Below are 21126 nucleotides of genomic sequence, written 5' to 3'. Positions count from 1 at the left end.
TGGTTCCTTGATTTAGCTTGGCAAGTCATCCCTACTCTTCAAGAACCGCTAGTTTTTAATTTACTGTTCTTTGTGGAGCTTCTACTGAAAATGTTTAGCGATTGTTAATTATCTATTTTCTTCTCTTCAATTATTCCTCTCTCACATGCCCAACCTTTCCTTCTATTCTTCCGATGTAGACTTTATACAGTTTTATTTATTATTGGTTAGTTTTGTTTGAGTTGGTGGTGAGCCAAGAGATGTATTATATTTCCTTTCTTGTACATGTTGTTTGTCCAAAACTTGATTGCCTCATTTCTAATATGTTTATATTTGTTTGTGTTCTGGCTTCTGCACTCTGGCTGTCACTTAGTACACCACTCCTCTCAGCCTGACTCATTGTCACAGCATTCTGATGCTATGAGGTCATTCTTTTTCCTTAAAGATGTCCTCTTCTTTGTTTCAGTCTGGCTTATTTTGTTTTGTAGTTCTGGGATTGAACCTCAGACCTTCCTTGGCTTGCCCTTACCAATGAGTTATATCATGGCCTTATTTTTGCAAGGAATGGGATCTTGATATGTGGCTGAGGCTGGCCTTGAACTCAAACTGGCAGGCTAGTTTCAAACTAGCAATCTTCATATCTCTACCTCCTGAAAGCTGAGATTACAGGAATTCTACCACCATGCCTGGCACATTTTCTGTCTTTTGTATTAAAGACTTTCTTCCTATAGGGAGAAGATTCCTCAATGTCAGTTTGTATCTAAAAGTAAAGTCTGGTGCTGCTGTTTTGAAATCTTAGTTATGAACAGGGTTTGTCTTACTTGTGAATATGTAGATTTGTTCTCTTGAACTCGAAAATATTGTGTCTCTCATAAATGATGAAACAAATGTTAAAAAATATATATATATATAAAATTTGGAATGGGGACAATGACCAGAAGGAAATGATGGGGGGGGGTAATAGGGTGATGAATACGTTCAGTATTCTATATCTTTAAAAATGTCATAATGAAACCCATTATTTTGTATGATAAGTAAAAGACATTAATATGTAAAAATAGAATCCACGAGTGTTCCAGTTTAACATATAAACTTTCTTTAAATTCCTGTTTTTACAGCATGACCAAGGCAGCTTACAGAATAGAGTGTGCTCTGGGCTTGAAGTTGCAAAGGGTTAGGATCCTGCTGGTGGGGACAGCAGGCTGCAGACATAAGACAGGCGCAGTGAGCGGAGAGCTCATATCTCAAACTGTAGGCAGGGAAAAGCATGTGGCTTTTGAGACCTCAGAGCCTGCCCACACTTTCATACTCCTCCAACCAGTCACACCTCCTAACCCTCCCAAACAGTGCCACTGGGCGCCAGGCTGACCCAAGGCTTCTTAGAGGCCCTGATGAGGGGACAGGAAGGACGTGAGTTCTGTGTCCTTGCTCAGGTGTGTGCATGACAAGTCCTAGTCTGGGCCTGGGCCCAGGGCCTCAAAGGACTTAAGGTTTGGGTTCCTGGGACCCTGGATTTTCCCCTGAAGAAATTGGAATTATTAGTCTCCAGGCCACTGTATGCTTGACCTATGACACCCTTGGGCTATACTGTGTTTCTTCTGTGTAATATTGCTTGATTAGCTCCATCCCATTGTATAATAGCTTTCTACAGACTCTGCCCCACCCCTGCTGCAAACTGTCTATAATACACATTACTTCTTAATAAATTTGCTTTGGCATAAGCCATCAGCTTATACAAAAAAAGTCCTGTTTTTATTTTGGTATCTCAGATTTCGACTTTTGCTGTATTGAAAACAAATACTGAGTGATCACCCAACTCCAGAAAACATTTCTCGGTTTTCTGATGGGATAGGAAAAGACTAATTACCTAATGACATGAGTGAGATAGCAGAGGGGATTCAGAGAGACTTGAAACTAGTTTGCTATTTTTATCCTTCATTCCCAAGTCCCACAAAAGTGTCTAGTCATAACACGATTAATAAAAACCCAGACACAGAAATTGGGGTTCAACCTAAGGTATGAAAATCAAAACAGCCAGCCACGGGCTCTTAACTGTACCCCAGTTTGAAATGGTGATCCTGCCTCCATGAATCTCAGAATGAGACTGTGTCTGACAGCTGCCTTCTTATGTATCATATTCTTCTCTAGTGCTGGGATTAAAGGTGCATAACACTGGATTAAAGGCGTGTACTGCCCGGTTTCTATTTCAAACTAGTGTGGCTACTGGTTTTTTTTTTCTTTCTTTTGTATTATTACTTAAAAAATACCAATCCAAATTCCCACTCCCTCCCCTCCTCCTAGTCCCCTCCCTCTCCCTCCACATACCCTCCCCCCACCCCTCTAACCCTAAGGAAGTGCCATGCACCTCACCCTGTGGAAAGTCCAAGGCCCTCCCTACTACATCTAGGTTGAGCAAGGTTTACATCCAAAGAGAATAGGATCCCATGAAGCCGGTATCTGCAGTAGAGACACATCTCAGTGTCACTGTCAGTGGCCCCTCAGTCTGCCCCAGCTGTTAACCCCCTTCAGAGGGGCTTGGTTGTTCCCATGCTGGTTCATTCCCAGTCCAGTTGGAGTTGGTTAGCTCCCATTAGCTCAAGAAAACTGTCTCAGTGGATGACCCCCTCATGGTCTTGAATTTCTTGCCCATACTCTCACTCCTTCCACTCTTAACTGGACCTTAGGAGCTCAGTCCAGTGCTCCGATGTGGATCATTGCCTCAGTTCCCATCTGTTGTTGGATGAAGGTTCTATGGTGATATTTAAGATAATCATCAGTCTGACTACAGGGTAAGATCAGTTCAGACACCCTCTCCTCTATTTCTTAGGGTCTTAGCTGGGGTCATCCTTGTGGATTCCTGGGAATTTTTCTAGAGCCAGGTTTCTTGCTAACCCCATAATGGCTCCCTCAATCAAGATATCTCTTTCCTTGCTCTCATATCTGTCCTTCCTCCATCTCAACTGTCCCATTCCCTCAAGCTCTCCCCAACCCTCCCCTTCTCCTCTTCTCTTCCCCTTTTCTGCTTCCTTCTCTCCCCCCCCCACATATCTGGATGTCAACCTATAGAAGAATGAAAATAGATCCATATCTATCACCATGCCCAAAACTCAAGTTCAAATGGATCAAAGACCTCAATATAAATCTGACCACACTGAACCTGATAGAGGAGAAAGTGGGAAGTAGCCTTCAATGCATGGGCACAGGAGACCACTTCCTAAGTATAACCCCAATAGCACAGACAATAAGGGCAACAATGAATAAATGGGACCTCCTGAAACTGAGAAGCTCCTGTAAAGCAAAGGACACAGTAAGACAAAAGGGCAACATACTGAATGGGAGAAGATCTTCACCAACCCCATATCAGATAAAGTACTGATCTCCAAAATATATAAAGTATTCAAGAAATTAGACATTAAAATTATAAATAACCCAATTTAAAAAGGGGGTACTGAACTAAACAGAGAATTCTCAACAGAAGAATTTCAAATGGTCAAAAGATACTTAAGGACATGTTCATCTTCCTTAGCTATCAGGGAAATGCAAATCAAAATAACTTTGATATACTATCTTACACCTGTCAGCACAGCTAAGATCAAAAACACTAGTGATAGCTTATGCTGGAGAGGATGTGGAGTAAGGGGAACACTCATCCGTTGCTGGTGGGAATGCAAACTTGTGCAACCACTTTGGAAATCAGTGTGGCGGTTTCTCAGAAAATTGGGAGTAAACCTACCTCAGGATCCAGCAATACCACTCTTGGGAATATACTTAAAAGATGCTCAATCATACTACAAAAGCATTTGTTCAACTATGTTCATAGCAGCATTATTTGTAATAACCAGAACCTGGAAACAACCTAGATGTCGCTTAATGGAAGAATGGATAAAGAAAGTGTGGCACATCTATACTTTAGAGTACTACTCAGTGGTAAAGAAACAATGACATCTTGAATTTTGCATGTGAATGGATGGAATTAGAAAACACTATCCTGAGTGAGATAACCCAGACCCAAAAAGATGAATATGGTATATACTCACTCATTAATGGATACTAGCCATAAACAAAGGACATTGAGCCTATAGTTCATTATCCCAGAGAAGCTAAATAATAAGGTGAACCTAAAGAAAAACATATATAGATCCACCTGGAAATTGGAAGCAGATAAGATCTCCTGACAGATTTGTTTTATTTTGAATTATGTGTTAGGGGAAGTATTTGCATATGCATACAGGTGCCCTCCAAGACTAGAGGTATTAGATTCCCTGGAGCTGGCACTGAAGGTTTTTGTGAGCTGCCCTACATGGATGCTGGGAACAGAATTGGATCCTATGGAAGAGTAGTAAGTGCTCTTAACTAGAAAACCATCTCTTCAACCCCGATTTCTTCCTTTTAAAGTTTTCCATATTTGTTCAGCTCATTTGATTATTGTATTCTCTCCTGTTTTGTCTCTGTGAATCCCTGTATTTCATTTTCTTGACTGTCACTTTTAAAATTTGAAGAGATACATAATTAAGAGAACATGTTCAGTGTACCACATTAAATATGGAAGGAATCTGTTCATGTGCTTTTTATGACAGCATTATTTATGTATCATTTATATACTTTTTATATTTGTGTGTATGTGTGTGTGTAAGAGATATATGTATATGTGTGGGGAGGAAGCATGCATGTATCATGGTATGCCTGTGGACTATAGGAAAACTTCAGTGTCGATCCTTGATTTTCATTGTGTACACTGTGGTATCTGACGCATGACCTTCCAGGGATTCTCCTATCTTGCCATCTCACTTTCAATGTAAGAATGCAGGGATCTCTCTCTCTCTCTCTCTCTCTCTCTCTCTCTCTCTCTCTCTCTCTCACACACACACACACACACACACACACTCACATATACACACGATAGCTTTAGTTCTATCTGTAGAACCCTATATGAAGAGCCAGATGTAGCAGCACTGACTCGTAATCTTAGTACTCCCATGGTGAGATTGGATGTGGAGATGGAAAAAATCAGTCAGAAATATGTGTACATAGCAAAGCAGCAAAAATGAGAGGCCCTGACTCAGAGCAAAGAGACTTAAGCTACAGAAAGTTGTCCTCTGACCCTCACATGCATGCTGTGGTACATACACTCCCCCATATACAAATAAATATTTTTTTAAAGGCAGATCAGCAGGGCGGTGGTGGTGCACACTTTTAATCCCAGCACTCAGGAAGCAGAGGCAGAAAGATCTCTGTGAGTTTCGGGTCAGCCTGGTCTACAGAGTGAGTTCCAGGACAGCCAGAGCTGTTACACAGAGAAACCCTGTTTCGAAAAACAAAATAGAAAAAAAGAAAAGGTCAGATCTATTGGACTTTGTTTAGTTTTACTGTCTATGTCTGTAAAATGAAAACACTGTACGATAGAGTGTTGTAAGGGTTGAAGGAATATATGTGTGTGGATGCATTTAGCGTAGTGATTGGCTCACAACTTGAATTCTATTGCTACTTTCCTTATCTTTACATAAACATCCTTCCATTGACTTGAATGACAGAGCTGAATACAGTATAAGAGCCATCATAATTCATTTGCTAGTCCTCAAGATTTCTAATATTACATCAGGTCTCTGTAGATGCAAGTTTTCCTGTCCCACAGCTGCTCTCAAACACTCAGAGGCTTATAATAATTATAAATGCTCGGTTGATAGCATAGGCTTGTTATTAGTTAACCCTTTCATTTAAATTAATCCATATTTCTGTGTGTACTTTGCCTTGTGGCTCATGGCTTGCTGACTCATCTTTACATGTTTTATTTGCTCAGCGGCTGGCTGGCTTTTCTTTCCTCACTCCCCTTCCTCCTCCCATCATTCCTCTGTCTGGCTGTCTTGTCCAATCTCTTCTCACCATGCTATCAGCCAATCAGGTTTTTATTAACGTAACCCACAGCAGGTCCCAAAGCACAGATTTTGCACACTAGGTATTGTTTTATGAGTACTTTATGAGACTACTATACCCAGCCAAGCTTTCGTTCACTATAAATGGAGAAAACAAAATTTTCCAGGATAAAAACAAATTTAAACAATACGTAGCCACAAATCCAGCCTTACAGAAAGTAATTGAAGGAAAATCACAACCCATGGAGTCCAACAATGCCCACAATAACTCAGACATCTAATGACCCTTCACCAGCACAACTTGAAGAAGGGAAACACACAAACTCTACTACCAAAAAAAAAAGAAAGAAAGAAAATAAAAATGACCAGAGTTAACAACCACTGGTCATTAATATCACTTAATATCAATGGACTCAACTCACCTATAAAGAGGCACAGGCTAAGAGATTGGATACGAAAACAGGATCCAACATTCTGCTGTTTACAAGAAACACACCTCAACCACAAAGACAGACATCTAGTCAGAGTAAAGGGCTGGGAAAAGGTTTATCAAGCAAATGGACCTAAGAAACAAGCAGGTGTGGCCATACTAATTTCTAACAAAGTTGACTTCAAACTAAAATCAATCAGAAGAGATGGAAAGGGACATTTTTTACTCATAACAGGAACAATTCATCAGGAGTAGTGCTATTTGAGTAAAGTAAAAATAGGTAAGATTTTTGGACAGGTATCAATATATAAAGAAGAAAATACACGAGGAATGTTAAATAATTTGATAATTCTACCAAAAATTTTAAGAAGATTGAATGCCAAAATCTTTCACAAAAAGAGAACATTTTCCAGGTCATTTTATGAAATCATTGTTAAAAATCAGAAATGTCCCATTGTGAATATAAGCAAAAAACAGTCTTCAGCTAAATGACAGCAGGGGTAGGTATCATCTATTTCAGGGGTATAGAGGTCCTGGGTTCAATCCCCAATGCATTATACCACCACACCTGCATGTGCACACACATACCCACACATAATGTGCATGTGTGTGTGTATAACATCTAAATCCTCCAACATAATATGAGTAAATACATTGATCGAATGTCAGACTAGCATAACACATAGAAGTCAAACAGTGTAACATCCCATTATCCAAGGATATATCAAGGGCAAAAAAAAACCCCACATGATTTTCCTATTAATGACAGAAAATAAATTTGTAAAATAAACGTCCATTTTCTGTAACAAATTATTCAACAAACTAGAAATAAAAAAACAATGTTTGATCTGGTAAAGAGTACCCGTAAAAAATCCATAGGTAGTGTCATACTCAATAACAGAAGAGTAACTGCTTTAGTCATTGATATTCGTTGTTAATGCTGAAGAACGTGCCTGAAGTAGCTAGGGGTGAGGAAAACAGTAAAGGGTATGTGAATTAGAAAGAAAGTAAAAGTGTCTACCTACAGATAGCATGACTTTACATTCTGTAAACTCTAAGGTAGCCAATGACAACAACATTTAACGAAAGTAAACAATGACCCTTCCTTGGAGAAGCCCACTTTATGCTTTCTTCCGTGGGGCCCCTCTCTATTAACCTTTATGCTTAAAATCCATCTTAAAATATCTGTGATAAGCCCCAACTAGGCATAGTTGCACAAATCTTTAATCCCAGAACTTGTCAGGCAGAGGCATAGGGATCTCTGAGTCCATGGCCAGTGTAGTCTACAAAGTGAATTCCAGGACAGTCAGGGCTCCATAGAGAAACCTTGTCTCAAAAAAAAAAAAAAAAAAAAAAAAAAAGCAGTAATAATAGTAATAAAATAAGTCCCAACTCTGCTTCATAAAAAAATAGAATAAATAAATTCAGCAGAGTTTCAAAACACAGTCATATTCTATTTACTAGCACTAAATAATATGAAAACTGCTTATAAAAATAATTCTGAGAAGGAGACCACAACAGGAACATGGGGAGATATCAACCTCCTCTAAAGTGCTAGCCCTTGATCCAGGCTTGCAGGGCATTCCTGCATCCTCATTTCCTGCCAAGTGCATCCAAGAAGCAAAAGGTGCCTTGGAAGACAAAAAAAAAAAAAAAAAGGAGGGGGTGCTAGAGAAGAGGGTCCATTCCCAGAGTCCGTATCTCTGTGACCCCATGAAGGAATAAGGGGACAGGGTCAGAGACTGCAAAGGGGACCCAAGAACCCTAATCTGCAGATTGCCTTGTGAGCCTCACTAAGACTGGACCCGGAACTCTATGTCATCATCTTCAGTGCCTCTGTGAATGGCCTTTATCAAGTGTGTGAGAGAAAGGAGAGTGTGTTCCAGGAAGAGGAGCAAAGATGAGGATTATTTGTAGGAAGATTGTCTTGTTTTCTGGATTTTGGGAACTCACTGTGGGAGTCTTTCTGAGTAGCATACAAATAGGTGACTCTTCATTCGAAACACAGACAAGGAATAGCCGCCTTCGTGTGTGTGTGTGTGTGTGGTTTTTTGAGGCAGGATTTTTCTGTGTAACTATCCTGGCTGTCCTAGCATCTGCTTTGTACACCAGGCTGGCCTCAAACTCACAGAGCTTCATCTGCCTCTGAGTGCTGGTATTAAAGGAGTGTGCCACCACGCCCAGCCAATATCATGCTTTTTGATCTTTCTTCCTAATACTAGCCCCAGTGTGTCAGGCGCCCTTTTCAATTTGGTACCTCATGTGAACAACATTGAGGTAGGCCAACAGTTTTCTTAGACAATGCTTAGGAAAGACAATATAGAGATCTTGGTGCTGATGAACAGGCTTTCTTGGACTGCCAGCCCAAATCATGACACAGCGACTTACTATTAATTATGAATTCTTAACCTTAACTTAGGCTTGTTTCTAGCTACCCCTTTTTAAATTTAAACCATTTCCATTAGTCTGTGTGCAGCTGAGTCTCGTTTACCTCATTTGCATACTGTCCATCCTGCTTTCCTCCTTTCTCTAGTCTGGCTAGCTGGTCCCCTTTTTTTCTCTGCCTGCCAACTTGCGTATCCCTCCTCTGCTAGCTGTTTGCCATTCAGCTGTTTATTAGACCAATCAGGTGCCTTATACAGACAAGGTAGAACAGCAACACATCTTTACATAGTTAAACAAATATTTTATTCCACAACAAATGATAGCTGTCATGAGTGTCAAGTACAAGAGTTCACTTTATGTATTTCATTAGTTTTATTTTAAGAAGAGTGATAAAATTGAAGTAGAAAAAATAATTCTGGGCTGAGATAGTGGCTCAGTCAAAATACTTATTGCACAGTATGAGAACCTGAATTTGGATTCCCAACACCCACATATAAAGCTGGGTATAGGTTTATGCCAATAGTCCAGGTGGTAAGAAAGTGGAGACAAAGCATTCCCAGAACTCACTGCCCAGCCAATCTCTCTGAGTCAGTCAAAGACCCCATCTTATAAAATAGAAGGCCGGTGTGCACATATGTATACCACACATATAAAAATATGTATGTATTATATAAAGATGAATAAAATAATTAGGAAAAGAAATTAAAACTCAAATAGATGGAAAGGTAATTCATGTATGTTTTTATGGATTAGAAATTTTTACATTAGCATGGGAATACTTTCTAAATTAATCTTCAGTTTTGATGCAAACCCTATCAAAATTCCACTTCCATTTTGCAGAGACTGATGCAATTTTTATTGAAAGGGATTGCTGAAAAAGTACAATATCAGAAGATTAACATTTACCCACTCCAGAACTTCCTACAAAGAAACAAGTAATCAAGATTGACACTGGCAAGCTGGGGCATGATGGCACAGTCCTTTAATCCCAGCACTTGAGGCAGATGCAGGCAGATCTCTGTGAGTTCAAGGCTGAGTCAGTCAGGGCCACACAGTAAGACTTTGTCTTTAGAAAGAATTGATACGTGCAAAAAGATAGTTACATAAATCAGTAAAACTAAGCTAAAGAGTTTAGGGATAAATCTTTATATTTACACTATTAATTTCTAGTGGTGAAGCTAAGACAGTTTAATGAAGAAAGAGGAGTTCTCAACAAACAGTGATGAAATGATTTGATACTTTCATACTAAAGCAAGAGAACTATGCTTCTTTCTAGATGGCTCAGTGTTTCTCCTCTACGTTAAATGTGTATTCTTTGTTCTATATATTTCATAGTTTAATTATGATATGACAAGAGAACATTCTTTTCTGGTCTTGTCTGTTCTGTGTCTGGGCTAGCATCTCTATCACTAAAATCTGTCAGTTTTTCTGCTACTATTATTTCGAAAATGTTTTCTATGCCATCAGAATGAAATTCTTTCTTTACCTTTTCTGTCTGTGACCTTAGATTTGTTTCTCGTCGTGCCATCCCACATGTCTGGGAAGAAACTAGACTTTTATCTAATGTGACAACTCTGCCAATCAGATTACTTCCACCCCAGGGTTCGTTGTGGGTTTTTGTTGTTTTTGTTGCTGCTGCTGCTGTTTTTTTGTTTATGTAGTTGGTTGGTTTTGTTTTTTTTTTTTTTTTTTTTTTTCGAGGCAGAGTTTTTCTGTGTGACCCTGGCTATCCTGAAACTCTCTGTGTAGACCAGGCTGGCCTCCAACTTAGAGATTCACCTGCCTCTGCCTCTTGAGTGCTGGGATTAAAGGCATGAACCACCAGCAGCCGTAATGTTTCATTACTGACTTATTTTTCCTGAACTAATTCTTTAATGTCTATATTTTAGATTGCTAATGTCCACAGATGTTTCCAATTAGTTAAATTGATGATCATGTAACAAATACAAAGATATTTTCTTAGATTCTCAAAATCAATAGATCTCTCTGTTTTGCTAAGGGCTCTGTGTGTATCCTGGGCTCACCTTTAGTAATTCAGCATGTTTTTTAGCTCTGTGTTTTTGGAGTTCTGTTTGAACAGAACCTCATGTTCAGTCAGAGAGGAGAGATTTGAGCTTCTTGAGTTTTTTTCTGGCAGTATGAGCAGCCCAGCACATGTGTGGCCTTCTAGAATCTAAGGAATATATCAAATCTTTTCACAGGTCCCTATAGATACTTCATTATCAGATTTTCCTTGAAGCTTTTTGGCAGATCTCTTTTGTTCCAACTAGTGTGAATGTGTTATGTATCTAGAATGTTAAATTATGTGACTTTTTTTCAACAGATGTCCTGGGGATCGCTAGATAAGCTCTGAGTTAAATTAAATAAAGACAAGCCCTGGACAATAGGCTTGTTCAAAGAGCTGCCAAACAGGTCAAATAATAACAATTCTCTAGAGAATGAGCTATTTAGAGGCTCTAAAACTATTTTATCCCCGTGGCTTCTAGTGTCTTTGTTTTTTGTGGATGCTATAGTTCTATAGTTGAGTGTTAAAGTAAATAGAGAAAATAAAATGGATTTGCTGCCGGTCCCGAGAGCAGCCAGTCCCAGGCAGGGCCCAGGCACACCACTCAGCAGGTCTCCAAAGGTGACTGGTCCCCTGGGCGTCCCCAGCAGCTAGCCATGTGGGCGGCAGGCAGGCAAGGGGCAGACAGATAGGCACACCATGCAGATGGGTTTGCTGCAAGCTGCGAGGGTCCCAAAAGCAGCCAGTCCCGAGCAGGGCAGCACACAAGACCACGCGGCAGCTCTCCATGTGACTATGTGACTGCTGCCAGCAGGCAAGAGAGAAGGATAAACATACCATACAAAGTAAAGTTAGACATTTATTAGGTGGATTATGGAGGGGAAGGAAACAAGGGAGAAGAGGAGAGAGAGAGAGAGAGAGAGAGAGAGAGAGAGAGAGAGAGAGAGAGAGAGAGAGAGAGAGAGAGAAGGGGGAAAGGAAAAGGGGATAGGAAGAGAGAAAGCTCTGAGGCTGAAAGTAGGAAGGGAGTGGGCATGGCTTGTCTCTTAAAGAAACAGAACAATCATTACAGAAAATATAAATCGGGAAACGTGAAATGTAACAAAATTCAGTAATTTCTGAGAATAATCCATTTTTCCTTACTAAACTTTTTGTCCTTGTTTGCTTTTGTTACTGTGATAAAATTCTAACTAAAACCAGCTTAGGAGAGGAGGGAGTTTATTTAGCTTACAGGTTACATTAATTCCCATTATTCCCATCATTGGGAAGCAAAGGCAGAAACTAGAGACAGGAATCTGGAGGCAGGAACTAAAAGTGGAGACCATGGAAAAGCGCCACTTAATGGCTTACTCTGCATGGCCTACTCAGTTTGCTTTCTTAAGCAACCCAAGACCAGCCCAGAGATGGCACAACCCACAACTGAATAGTCCCCTCCCACATCAAACATTAATTTAAAAAAAAAAACTCCCCACATGACAGTCTGATGGAAGCAATACTTACGTTAAGGTTCTTTCTTTCCAGCTGACTCTGTCATGTTCACAAAGCTAGATAGTACATTCTCCTTGGATTATGTAATACTGAATTGTTTAATTAGTCTTATTCACCTCATTATTTTCATGGACACAGATTTATTACAGGTTTTTGCTTTGTTTTGTTTTAGGGTTTTGTTTGGGGGTGGTATTGGGAGTTAAACACGGGCTGTTGGGTATGCTAAGTATACCTTCTACCATCGACTTCAGCCCCAGGAATTTTTGGATTTTTACACTCCCATTCATAAAGTGTTTTTCTTAACAATCAAAGTGTTCCTAATATTCAAAAAAACATGTTCTTACTATCAAATGCTTGATTGAGACTCTACTTTTGCTTGCAGAGTGATATCTGTGGACTCAGGGTGCTAGTCTGCCCTGGGCTTGCTTTAAGATTTAGGTGTGGATCTAGAGTTGATGTAAAGCTGTCTTGAGTCTGCCAAATTTGACTCTCTTCCCATATAGTCTGGAAGAATGTCCTGAATTCATTCTCACATAACCTGTAAGAGACAAGCAACTCAGAGAGGGAACCAAATCTAACCCCCTAGTACCATATGTTCTCCTAGCAGAAATTTCAGAAAGGGCCACCTGAGGAACTGGGGCAGCAGGAGTAGCATTCTCTTATATTGTTTCTCTTCTGTGGTTAGGAATTTCTGCTGAAGATTTTCTGTGTGTTCAGAAACCTAATGAAGATGAGTGTCTTCCCTCGAGACTGGATGGTGATGAGACTCTTGACAAGCAAGTAAGGAAAGGCCTGTACTGGCATCCATAGAGCTTTAAGTCAAGCTGGGGGTTAATATGTATATGTAAGTGAGAGGAAGATTAAGACCAAGACGAGGAAGAGAGAAGTTGACAAATATGAAATATGTTTGGAGATAGAATCCACAAGATTTGCCCACTGGCCATAAAGACAATGAAAGAAAAGAATCAAAGATAATTCAAAAAGCAGAATCTACAGAAGTGTGGATAGAAAAAAGACATGTTAAAGATGGGAAATATAATACTGAGAAAGAGCCATTAGCCTCTGTTGCTCTGCAGCTTTAGGCAGCATTCCAAGATCCCCTCCTGATCTGAGTTGTATTGTCTGCCAGACAGTACTTGCCTCCTAATGCTAACTCTCCGCCTAAGCTTTGGCTGTAAAGCTCTTAGCACTGTAGAGCTTTGGCAATATAGATGGGATGCTAAAACTGTTTTAACATGTCTGCCCCACTCATATTTCTAACCTGTACTTCCTCTTGGTAAACTAGACAAGTGATACGTGTAGTAAGACGTTTGTTGATTCTCTCTGTGTCTACTGTAGATTACTTGGTCTTCACTATTTAGCCTACTGCCTTCTTTCACTGCTCTGTCTTTTATGTTGGCATTGTATAGAATGCAGTCAACTTACTTGTTATGTATATTAGCAAAGCAATGTGAGTTTTTTTTCAAAATGAGCTCTTCATAGGGCCTTTTTTCCGTAAAACCTGCAAATGTTTTCTCCAAAACAAAAGAATGAAAGGAAGTGGCATATATTTCCTCAAATAGTGGTTTTTCTATCTAGATCCTTCTTATTTATATCTCTTAGTTACACTTAGAAAACTTTATCTTTTGCAACCTGTCCTGCAGGGGTAGTCTTTCTTTCACCCGTACCCTTGCACCTGCTCTGCTGGAAATCTAGTCTCTTTTATATACTATTTTGCTTCTGTATAAAGACCCATATGGTCACTTTTTTCTTTTTATTGAAAATAGATTGTTATTTTCACATAATGTGTCATGATTATGTTTTCCCCTCCCTCTACTCCTCTCGGTTCCTCCCCACTTCCCCTCCCATGCCGATTCATTCTCTTTCTGCCTCTCATTTGAAAAGAACAGGCTTCTAGGAGATAATAATAAAATATAATAAGATAAAACAAAACTATTACACTAGAGTTGGTCAAATATGATGAACAGAAGGAAAACCATCAAAAAGAAAAAAAGCCCAAAAGAAGGCACAGGAATCAGAGACTCACTTGTTCACACACTCAGGAATCCCATTAAAAACACTAAACTGGAATCCATAATATATATGCACAGGACCTGGTGTAGACCCATGTAAGGTCTACAGGCCATGGAGGCCCTGTGCATGCTGCCTCAGTCTCTGTGAGTTAATGTGTGAGCTTTGAAAATGTTGGTTTAAAGAGTCTTGTTTTCTGGGTGTCCCCCATGCCCTTACATTCTTGCACTCTTTTCATCTATACTTATCTGGTAGATCAGGTGGCCACTCTTAAGCATAATTTCTTTGGCACATAGCCAAGGCCTCCTTAAGAAAAGCCTTTAACTTCCCTTCCCTTAACAGAACATTCCCCTTCATTTACACCTCAACTCATGGTCTTAATTCTCACAGACTAACTTCCTATTTCTACTCTTGGCATGTTCCAGGCTAAGATTAAGCCTGATGTTCTAGTGATATTCTATTGTAAAGGCTGAAGCCCAGTGAGACAGTACAAGACAAAAGGAACTATTTAATCACTGTTAACTCCTATTCTCTGGTAAAATAATAAACTTATGCTCTAAATCCTACAAAGTGATTATAATCTGTGTTGTTATCCAAAGATCTCCAGTTTAAAAAAAAATACTTTTTGAGCTAGAAGAAATCTTAAAGAACAACAAGACTTAGAAGAGTTACCAGTGACCCACTGACATTCTTTGCTATCTTACCTTCTGAGAGGAATTTCTCTGAAACTGGTTTTCTGTAGAGTTGATCCATTTTCTCTTTCCTCTAAAGCCACATCTTACATAAGAGCACATTGTCTTCAAGACATTTGCCTACAAGCAGACAACAGATGCTAGGCTCTGCCACTGTTAGTCTTTTAATTCTACCAATGCCTTGTTTCCTCACTGCAGTATTATAGTCACTACTGTCCAGTACCTGTCCTCTGCCCTGCACAAGAATTTCACAGAGACAGACTTTGACTTCAAGGTAGGAGCCCCTAAAATGGATCACTGTCACAATAACCCTAGAAAACTAAAGTCCATACTCACCCTTTTTGCTTTAGTAATATATTCATAGTACCATAGATTCCTAGGCTGATGGTTATTGTAATGTGATCTGAGAGCCCCCCTGGTAGAAATATTGGGAGCCAGGCATCTATAAAGATGCCTGTTGTTGGCTTCAGAAAGAATCAAGAAAGCAAAAATTGGGAAAAGCCTATTTTTACAGATAGTTAAAAGGGAAAAAATTCTTAAGAAAAGAATTTAAGATTGTAAAATGGACTCTGTGATACACGCATGTATTTAGTTACTTCCCCCTGCAAGGTTAAGGACTTAGGCAATCACATAATTCTTTTTCTGTCTCTCTAGGTGTGGAATTCTTATTTTAGCCTGGCAGTTCTGTTCATAAACCAGCCAAGTCTTCAGCTAGAAATCATTACTTCAGCCAAGAGGAAGAAGATTCTAGATAAGTAAGACAGATGTCTTATGTTCGTCTCTCTACTACTTGCCCAGATGGAACTATTTTCCTATAAAAGATTCTTTCAGAAGTCCAGAAGTTTCTCATATGGGTGATTTTCCAAGGAGCCAAGTATGAAAAGTTCAGTCAATAACCAAATGGCTTAACATTTTAAGAGCATTAGAAATAACAGTGCTGATGTTCTGACCTCATTCAATCTTCAGGCCTGTCTCTCTCCATTAACAGTTGGCTCTGTGTTACTATTTTCAGGTATGGAGACATGCGTGTGATGATGGCATATGAACTGTTCAGCATGTGGCAGAATCTTGGTAGGTCTTTTCTACTGATTCTTTCTTTCATATACTGCATAGGTAAATAAAAAAGTACAAGAACTAATAATTCTCCACAGCTTTCTGAATATCACTTCATACCCCAAAGATCCTCACACAGCTTTAACACAGCACCTCAGATGAATAATGTAATGTAGCATATGTGTATAAAGCCCTTCTTGGCAGGGAGAATTTGGCTAAGAGATCCTAGTATGACATGTGCACTCCATTTTAAGAACAGAAGTTTAAGGAGTAAAAGGAAGATGCAGTCGTTTTTTCCAGTTTGGGAATCCATGCTGTTAGAGCCTCTATACTACTCATGTTACAGGCTTAGAAGTGTAGATCATGGAGACAGCCTTGTCAACAGAAGTTTCTGTCCCACCCAGTCCCACAGCCATTCAGTTCCTAAGAAACGCACAGAGGCTTATATTAGTTACAAACTGTTTGACCTATTGTTCAGGCTTATTATTAACTAGCTCTTAAAACTTAAACCATAATTTTTGTCTATGTTAGCTACATAGCTTGGTACCTTTTATCAGTGCAGCATTCTCATCTTGCTTCCTTTGGGTCTGGGTGGCAACTGCAGACTGAGCCTTTCCTCTTCCCAGAATTCTCCTAGTCTGGTCGCCCCACCTGTATTCCTGCCTGGCCAATCAACATTTTATTAAACCAATGTGAGTGACAATTCTTTACAGGGTTCAAAAGCATTATCCCACAGCACAACATGAAAACAAGGACAAGTGCCAGGCGGTGGTGACGCACGCCTTTAATCCCAGCACTCGGGAGGCAGAGGCAGGCGGATCTCTGGGAGTTTGAGGCCAGCCTGGTCTACAAGAGCTAGTTCCGGGACAGGCACCAAAGCTACAGAGAAACCCTGTCTCGGAAAAAAAAAAAAAAAAAAAAAAAAAAAAAACCAAACAAACAAAAAAAAAATGAAAACAAGAACAAGTATTGATTTTAATATAAGATCAAAATAAATTTTGGACCATGGGTATTTACATATCCATCCAGATCATGTGTCTGATACCACCTACGTGAAAGATCATGAAAGATGAAAGTTAGAGCCTTTGGATGAGATTGACTTTTGGCTTTTTTTTTTTTTTTTGAACACCTTTAATAGATACTACTTTGAATCTAAAATGGTCATATCAGTGTTTCTGGTAGAGTCTTCAAGTTGCCTAGATGAGTAGCTGCGCCACACGGAATTCTAGAGAGATATGAGTCTTCTGTCAGGAAGATTTTTTAAAAAGTAGTTATTTCCAATGAAATTTAATATAAGCTAAGCTTGTGCCTCTTAAGCCATAGGAATGACGGTCATAGAATCTTAAGGTCATCTGTGAACTTTCCTCACCCTGATCTAGAGATAAAAAGTAATGTGTAAAAGAGCAATAGGAGGCACTAAAGAGATGACTCCGCGGTTAAAAGCACTGGCTACTCTTCTTGAGGACCAGGGTTCAATTCCCATCTCCCACACGTTGACTCACAACCGCCTGTAATTTCATTTCCAGTGAATTTGATGCCCTCTTCTTACCACTGCAGGCACTAAGCATGTATATGGTACTCTTAACATACATACAGACAAAGCACCCATGCATATAAAATAAAAAAAAAGACAGCAATAGGATTCTTCATCCCTCAGTAGAGTTGTGTTTCCAAATAGTCCTTCTAGCTTTATCCATCTTAATACCTGCCCACAACAGAATTTGGATATATATTTCAATACTGAACTTGACTTTGAAATTCCTAGGAACAGAAGAGACTGACAACTATACCAGGTACCAAGATCAGAGTATGCAGAGTGCATCTTAGAGCTAACATTTACTTCATAGACAAGCTTCCAAAATGAAAGAAACAAAGATAGTAGCCTGGTTTCAACCCCCAATACTGCCAAATATTTTTAAATGTTGAATTTGTCTTACAAAGCCATTCATTGCTTTTGAAGGAAGTAACAGTCTCTCTCTGGTCCCCCAAAACTAGCTTTCCTTGACTGTAGCAGTTACTACACCAGCAAACAGTTCCCTCTGTAGTCTCTGGGGGGCTAAAAACGGAAATCTGAAGTTGGTTCTTTCTGTTCCACCACTGCAAACAAAAGTCCTCAGGACTGGCCCTAGGTTCTAGGATACTCCCTAGAGAACAGACCAACCAGAGGAAAAGCTATATCACTCACTTCACTTCCCATAAGAAGGCTTCATAAAGGAAGTTGTGAGGTGAGCAGATCTGATCAGAGTGGATGTATTCCTACCAAAAGAATACAATGTGAAGAAGGGGCAGGAGGCCAGCCTGTTGTGGTGAAGCTATGCAGTAAGCTCTTAGCAGCTTAGGTAGAGGGTTTTTAGCATACATGGGTGTGGCCCTTTAAGGGATCCATGTACTTCAGGCATTTGGTAGCTTAATCCTTGGACTGGGCTTCCTGATCATTGAAATGCCTTCTAGAAGTAAAGTGTTGAAGCAGAAACATGCCGACCTCCCTTACTAAACAGAAACTCTTAGCACATCACTCATCTGTAGAATGTAAGCTGTTTCCTTGCTCTGAAGGCTTTAGGGTAGTTAATAAAACTTTACAGGAAATTTTTTGAAAAGCAATTTTGTGCTCTTTGAACATGTTTCAAATTGACTAGACCAGTTCATTTAAAACTCTAAAAAGATGAGGGAGTGAGCTAGAGGGATGGCACAGCACTTAAGAGCACTGACTACTCTTCCAGAGGACCCAGGTTTGACTCGAAGCACCAACATTATGGTTCACAACCATCTTTAACTCTGTTTCCCAGGGGATCAGATGCCTTTTTCTGGCACCTGATACCAGGTGATACCATCTGGTATCTGGTACCAGGTGCCCACATGGCACACAGACATACATTCAAGTAAGACACTCATATACATCAAATAAAATGATAAATGATTTTAAAAATAAAAATTTAAAAAGCAGAGGGAGTATCTCAAAAACCATAGAATAAATCACCTTTTACCCTTGTAAATTTCTAGTATAAATGAGCAATTGAAGATGGAATATGTTAGTTTGACTTTTTCAGTACTGAGAAATTCAGATCTATCTCAGAACCTCACACATGCTAGGCAAACACTGCACCTAGATTCCTAACCCCACTATAAATTGTAATATGTGCTTGACCCCACTTACGTATTTTCCATGTAAGAAACAAAGCAGGAAAGAAGTAATATTTGTTGGGTTTTATTGATCAGGTGAACATAAGATCCACTTTATTCCGGGAATGATCGGTCCTTTTCTGGGTGTGACACTGGTCCCACAGCCAGAAGTTCGGAATATCATGATTCCTATCTTTCATGACATGATGGACTGGGAACAGAGGAAAAATGGCAACTTCAAGCAGGTAAAATGATAACTTCAGTGTTTGTTGTCCTCTCCTCTGAAATTAACCTAGTTGTATCAGGCAGGTAGTCCAAATGGCTTGGCCTTGGTTCTAATAGGGAAGTAACTATCTTAAATCCTGCTTTAGAGTTTATATATGACTCACTGGTAGCAATTGATATGCAAATTTTCATCATCAAGTTAGAGACCAGATCCTAACATTCAGGAAACTGAGACAGGAAAATTGCTATGAGTTTGAGGCCAGCCTGAACTACATAGCAAGTACTAATGCCTGGACTACATAGCAGTAACTTTTTTCAAAGACAAATAAGCAAACAATAGAATTAGAGGAAAGGGATAAACATCTTGTTGAAAAGAACAATAGAGACTGAACTCTCCTAGTTTCCCTAAGAAAAGAGTCCTGGGATCATGCTGTCCTTCCTCTACCATGTGGCCCAGGGATTTGTAAGACTGGAGCCAGACCAGATGACTTTTCAGAGCCTCCCTAAGTTTCTGGCCAGCATTGGCAGTAATCTCTAGTTTGATCATAGGAAAGACAAGCATAGGGGACAGTTGTCTTAGAAGTTGATTGGTGTTACAGGGATGAGGATCTCCTTTTGACAACCTGCTTGTGAGCTGTTCCATTATGAGAATGGTCTGGTTGAAGTATTAAAAAAAGTTCAGCCACCAGCACGGGGTACATTCCTAAATGAGTACATGGAGGTACAGCTGTAATACCTTATTAAGCAATTACTGTTTTTAAAGTTCTACCATAAACCCTGGTTTTTTATGATTTTTGTTTTCAGGGAAGGAATTATCATACAAAAATAGAGAAAATAGGCATAAGTGGTAAGCCCCAGTGAAGGAGAGATGAACAAAGGAGTTATAGCAAACAGAATCAGCTTTCAGTTTTGTTTTCCCCACCTACCGCTATTCTTCTCTGTGCAGGCCCAAGGCAGTTTCTTTATTAACCAATGATATTCACAACATACAGAGGGGAATCCCACATCACGCAGGCTTTAAAGAGACCAGAAAGCCTCGGCAGTTGCTGTGGCCAGGCAAAAGGACTTTGCTAGCACCAGGTATTTTTGGTTTTGGACTTTTTCATCTCTTCCAGGGCAGAATCTTTGGTCTGTGGAATCAGGGGTCCTCTCTAGATTTTTAAGTTTGACCCTACCTTTGGGATAAGAAGTAGGGCATAAAGAATTGCTTCCCATCAGGGGTCTCAGGATCCAGATTGGTATATTGTAAGAGATCTTTGTAAGGTGGGCTTTGTGTTTGTCCTGTATGACCTCTTAGATTTTTATTTTTACCTCTTAGATTTTTTTTTTTTTATAATTTACTCCCTTAAGGGCAGCCTTTTGGAGATCAGTCAGGAGGAAAGTTAAAAATCTATTCCTAGCTAGGATCCCTGGAGTATTGTAATTCTGGGTGGGTGTCATCAGCTTGGTTGATTTCTTCTACATGGGTCCTAGGCTGGTCCCAGACTAGCCTGCACTCCTCTGTGAGAAGATTGTTGGCAAGAATCATATAAACATCATGAAAAGAAACGTTATATGATTGGGTAATAAATTAGATACCCCGTTGGTTAGCATAGAGCAAGGCCTTATACATGAAGGTTGAGTACTCTGCTTTAACACCACATACTCAACCCTGATTTGGTGGGCAGCCTGACGCTGAGGAGAAAGGGAAACCAGAGAGGGAAAGAAAGAGAAGGGACTGCTGGTTGAAGTTGACAAGTGGGAGGTTCATACTATGATAGAAAATAGTGGAGGAGCCATCGGTGTAGGCTTCATGGCTTGGAGGAGTTGTTTCCTCCTTGGTTGATTATCCCAAAATGGCATCAAACTATATGGTTCCTTTAAGATTAC

At 39.7% G+C, this 21126-nt stretch overlaps 1 protein-coding gene across 5 annotated transcripts in view; it reads left to right on the top strand.

Moving 5' to 3' along the window:
- The window catches only part of Dock3 (dedicator of cytokinesis 3), a 401182-nt gene that overhangs the window by 312100 nt on the left and 67956 nt on the right, over positions 1 to 21126 (top strand). For all 5 annotated transcript variants that reach the window (XM_057766540.1, XM_057766539.1, XM_057766538.1 and 2 more), the window contains exons 28-32: positions 12843 to 12937; positions 15058 to 15133; positions 15514 to 15614; positions 15872 to 15930; positions 19129 to 19277. In XM_057766540.1, coding sequence (XP_057622523.1) covers positions 12843 to 12937; positions 15058 to 15133; positions 15514 to 15614; positions 15872 to 15930; positions 19129 to 19277 — 480 coding nt within the window. The remainder of the gene's footprint in view (positions 1 to 12842; positions 12938 to 15057; positions 15134 to 15513; positions 15615 to 15871; positions 15931 to 19128; positions 19278 to 21126) is intronic.

Source organism: Chionomys nivalis, chromosome 4, assembly GCF_950005125.1.
Source record: "Chionomys nivalis chromosome 4, mChiNiv1.1, whole genome shotgun sequence".
In the NCBI taxonomy this organism is placed as follows: domain Eukaryota; kingdom Metazoa; phylum Chordata; class Mammalia; order Rodentia; family Cricetidae; genus Chionomys; species Chionomys nivalis.
This window is presented reverse-complemented; position numbering and strand designations above follow the sequence as displayed.